Source organism: Salpingoeca rosetta, assembly GCF_000188695.1.
Source record: "Salpingoeca rosetta unplaced genomic scaffold supercont1.27, whole genome shotgun sequence".
Lineage (NCBI taxonomy): Eukaryota > Choanoflagellata > Craspedida > Salpingoecidae > Salpingoeca > Salpingoeca rosetta.
The window spans coordinates 130,039-134,924 of record NW_004754907.1 but is presented as its reverse complement, the minus strand read 5'-3'; the positions used below and the strand labels follow the sequence as shown (position 1 = coordinate 134,924).

Here is a 4,886-nt window from a genome sequence, read left to right as displayed (position 1 = left end):
TACATAAAAAAAAATAAAGAAATAAAAAAAAACACACACTCACACGCACCCAACACCCATACACTCACGCACATACACACATACACACACGCACACACACGCACACACACGCACGCACACGCACACGCACCCAACACTCATACACTCACACACATACACACATACACACACATACACACACACGCACACGCACACACACACACACACACACACACACGCATGCAACACGCACGCATACACACGCACACGCACACACACCGCATACATCATAGCCGGAGGACTTTGCGCTCATGTCAAAGACAGGCCCGCCCGTGCTGAAACTCGTGGATTTCGGTTACGCAACGACCGTCACCCGAACGGCAGCGCAGCCGCAGGCGGAGGAGAAGGTGAAAAAAGACCGGGCCTGGCGGCAGTGGAGCGCGGCTCCGAACGCCAGCCGTTGATATTTGGGCAGCTGGCCTCATTCTTTTCCGCATTTTGGCGGGCAAGGTTCCTTTCAGGGGTATCCGAGCAGCCACCGGTGAGCTGTGTTGCGTGTGTGTGTGTGTGTGTGTATGTGTTGTTGTGTTGTGTTGTGTTGTGTTGTTGTGTTGTGTTGTTGTGTTGTGTTGTTGTGTTGTGTTGTGTTGTGTTTGTGTGTGTGTGTGCCTGTTTTCGAGTCGCTCAAACTGTGTATTAGACAGCTCACCATCACCTCTTTGCATTTGTCATTTTCGTTGAACGCCCGTTTTGCGTTGCCACACCAGGCGGAGGAAGCCATGTCACACGAGTGGTTGATGCCGTCACAACAGCCGAGTCTCGACCACCCGCCGCTCCCGTTGCCAACCGTCCTCAGGCAGAACTATGGTGCGATGTGTGTGTGTGTCTGTGTGTGTCTGTGTGTGTGTCTGTGCGTCTGTGTGTCTGTCTGTACTTCCAATGCCTTCCTTATCCCTTGCTCTCCCCTTTGCACGGCTCTGTTCTTCCCCCCCCATACACACCCCACATCTTCATCTCCATGACCCCGTCCGTCATCAGGTGTTCCAAGAAAACTCTCGCGAGAACGCGTCGTGGACGATGCCCTGGAACTTCACGTGAGTTCCACATCGTGAGAGAGAGAGAGAGAGAGAGAGAGAGAGAGAGAGAGAGAGAGAGAGAGAGTGTGTGTGTGTGTGTGTGTGTGTGTGTGTGTGCAAGTGTATGCGTGTGCACGCAGGAGTACAATCATCACGTTCACACAAACACACACAACACATGCACGCACATGCACGCAACACATGCGCACACATGCCTTCACAGCTGCCGGACCTGAGTGTTGCTGCGTCATCATCCTCAATATTGCAACACCAGAGCGCATAATGGACCCTCGATACCGAAAAAAACAAGCAGGCGTGCCTGCAAGCAAGCAAATTGCCCGTTGTATCCTATTCTCGAATGACAGACTTGTTTCGTTTCTACCTTCTTTGAAACGCGCCTTGCTTGCTTGCGTTCTGTTTGCGTTCTGCTTTCTTCGTGTGTGTATGGTTGATTCGCGCCTTTGCCAGGATAAACGTCATGTTTTGGGTTGTTGTGAAACAGTACTATGCCTTTGGATGACTTGTATGGAGGGAGGAGAGGGCATGTGGGGTCGGGCAACAGCACGAAGGAGAGCAAAGCACGCACACGGATTGACATGGGAGGAATCAGGGCACAGATGAACGTCGCATGTGGAATGCGACAAACGACCTGCAGAGTGCGGAGGTGGCTGGAAAGTGCACAAAGGAACACAACCACCAGACACAGCTCTTGCCGTTCACTCCTGAATGCGGAGGACGCGCTTGCTGAACGACAGAGCGACGCCACCTCCTATGTTGTTGGACGCACAGGCACGAAGGGGGAACGGAAACGAATCAAAGGTGTTGGTCAATGTGTGGTCGCAGCAGCCGACGTTGTGTGCCAGAGGCTCATCTGCACGCGTTTGAACATCGCCAGCTTCTCCGCTGGTACAGTCTTGCGTGTTGAAATTGCTGCTGCCTGGAGAAGTCTCGACTGCGATCCAATGGCCTCTGGGCGCAGCGTAACTATCATCATCACAGGATGTCGTGTACACCTGTGCAAGCAGATGCATGAAGGCTGTGGCAGTGAGAAGGCATGTCCCACTCTCACAACAACTGTCGCAGCGTGAGTCAAACCTAAGCACGAACACCATTCAGACTAGCAACAGCAACACGCCAGCACTCTGCAACGCATGCCAGTCCACTCACGTCAAAGTTGCGGTTGCTCCTGCTCTTGCTCAGCGAGGAGATGCGTGTAACTTGTTCAGCTGTGAGCTCCTGACCACCAGAATGGTAGTTGATGTCAAAGTACACTTCGCACTGCATTGTTTTCACGTTCGCAGGGACTGTTCCAACGTACCACTCCCCCGTCAAGTTCTGCAATGCATATGTCGTACAGGACGCCGCTGTGAGCCTGCGAAGTGAAAACATACCATTTGCAGAAAGCCAGCCATGCTGCACATTGCACACAGACACATGCTGGATCGAACTGCAGCGTGGCGAAAATCCTAAGCGCAGTTCTTAGTACCTGCAGGCGTCCGATGGCGGTGGAGCAGTCACACTTGTACCAATTGTTCAACGTCTCCAAAGAGAAGATCCAACCTGTTGTGGAGAAGTCGCTTCCCTGTACCTCCAGCTCGACGAACCCATCATTGCACGTCACCTTCAGTGCGTGTGTGTGTGTGTGTGTGTGTGTGTGTGTGTGTGTGTGTGTGTGTGTGTGTGTGTGTGTGCGCACGCGCGTGTGCGTGTCAATAGGTCAATGCGTGCTTGTTTGTGGCGAAAGAAGGAGATTTACGTTGCAGTTGTGCTGTGGTTGTGCTGCTGTCCTATCATGCCATCACCAGCACGGCTGCACGGACTTGTCACCCAGGCACAAACACACGGACACACAGGCACACACGCATACACAGACGCACGCAAACGCACACACACACACACATACACACGCTCGCAAATGGGTTGCACCTGAAATGGTTCAGATCCCCGGATCGTGATCCATTTTGTTCCTTCTGCATTCTTTGGAAAGCTGAGGAGAGTGCGAGAAACGGGAAACACAAATGCATGTGTGAACGCGACACAGGAACATCACGATGATGGACCAAGAACACAAACACCATCAGCTAAAAGTCAAACTCACAGAACTCGAATAGTCTTGCACGAGTATCCAGCCGTCTCGCGTGTGTCGCCGGCGCCTCCATAGTTTGTTACATTCGTGGCTGGAACGGCGGTCATGTCACAAAACACGTGGCGGGTGGTTTCCGCTTCGGGCTGCACGAAATACACGCCGGAGACAAATCCAAGCTGCCGCAACTGTTGATATCACCAAGGGCGAGCATTGAAGTTCAAAGCAGAGCAGGAAACAGTGAGAGTTAGACCGTCGCACACGTTAACTCATGCACTATCTTGGACACACACACACACACACACACACACACACCTCCTCGCAGCTTGATGCAGGGTTGTGTGCTTCCTTGCCAGGGATCGGAGACACGCACTTGTCCCCCCTCAGCAGCTGTGCACACACACACACACACACACACACATGCGCGATGCAACGGCAATCAGATCAATACATTGTGTGCGTGGTGAGCATTGACACCGTGACATGACTCAAGTCAACTCCTCTCACGACAGGACAATCTGAGCGGTTGCAGGATCAGCCACCCAATATGCGAGTGCTGAAGTGAGTTGGACAACATAGCAGCAGAAGATCGCACCTTCCCCTTCGCTGCACATGCTTCCATGGATTGCACCCGTCCAAGCAATGCAACGAGATCGATGCCCTCCACCAAGACGGTGCCATTTCGTGCACTCTGCAGCATCAGGTTGCCGTGGTCGTCCGCCGAAATGATGGGTTTCTTGCCAGCTGCGTCATCCTCGCTTGCACTCGCAGCTTCACCAGCGCCACATGTCACAGCCGTCACCAACACTAACACTGCTTGCACGAGCACGCGTACTCTCATACTCGCAGCACGTGTGTGTGTTTGTGTGAATGTATGTTTGTGTGAATGTGTCGATGTTGCGGACAGCACGACCAGTGACTGCAGAGGATTCTGCAATATGATCGTTGAAAATTCAACGCATGCAGCGGATTCGCATCCCACAACACCACACAGCAGTCCTCAATCTCTTTCACCGATTCCCTTCACGCAAGTGTCCGTTTACACAACAGAAACCGAAGAGACGACAATGCAGTCGAATAACGCAGAAAAGCAATGCAACGTAGCATCGTACACCACAACAGAAGAAAGTAAGTACACTCATCATAAACGAGCAAACAAGTCGCATCACACATGAACATCATGGCTCCGGCGCCTCGTGTTCTGCTGTCCACTGACTGACAATGTTGATGGCAGTGATCCACACGAGCATGGTTTCATGGCTCGATGCCTGACAAGCGTGTTTGGGGTTGTTTTGCATGGTTGACGTCGTGAGGTGAGCAGTCGGCACGAAATTCAGCAGCAGCAGCAGCAGCATTTGCAAAACACGATGCCAACAACAGCACAGACGTCACACGCGAGCACATTCTACGTAGACGTGTGGCAAACATGCGCCGTACCATGAGGTGATAGGTTTGTTTCTCGGTGATGACATCAAACGGGCAGCCGGGCACTTGCGGCGCTTGCTCCGGCGACACCCTGCTAGGAAAATACAGGACAACGGCAAGCACGTGTGAATCTGGAAGCGGGGGTGGACGGGGGAGGTGGGACGAGGTGTCGTCGTGGCGTCGATACCGTTGGCACGATGGTACACAGCACACACACACACATACACACACACACACACACACATACACACACACACACACACACACACACACACACACACACACACACACACACACACACACACACACACACAACAACAACA

At 52.6% G+C, this 4,886-nt stretch overlaps 2 protein-coding genes across 2 annotated transcripts; one reads left to right on the top strand and one right to left on the bottom strand.

The window, feature by feature from the left end:
- Positions 1–290: 290 nt before the first annotated feature.
- Positions 291–1,420, top strand: PTSG_08948 (uncharacterized protein; the record flags this gene model as incomplete). Its single annotated transcript, XM_004989688.1, has 4 exons — positions 291–386; positions 747–846; positions 1,018–1,073; positions 1,279–1,420. The coding sequence occupies 4 exons, from the start codon at positions 291–293 to the stop codon at positions 1,336–1,338; spliced, it is 312 nt and encodes a 103-aa protein (XP_004989745.1). The 3' UTR covers positions 1,339–1,420.
- A 79-nt stretch (positions 1,421–1,499) lies between these two features.
- PTSG_08947 (uncharacterized protein) lies at positions 1,500–4,065 on the bottom strand. Its single transcript, XM_004989687.1, has 7 exons — positions 3,734–4,065; positions 3,454–3,528; positions 3,154–3,326; positions 2,982–3,042; positions 2,542–2,676; positions 2,223–2,390; positions 1,500–2,068 (listed from the first exon to the last, which is right to left on the bottom strand). Exons 1-7 carry the CDS (start codon positions 3,977–3,979, stop codon positions 1,772–1,774), a joined length of 1,155 nt encoding a protein of 384 aa, XP_004989744.1. The 5' UTR covers positions 3,980–4,065; the 3' UTR covers positions 1,500–1,771.
- Positions 4,066–4,886: the final 821 nt, after the last annotated feature.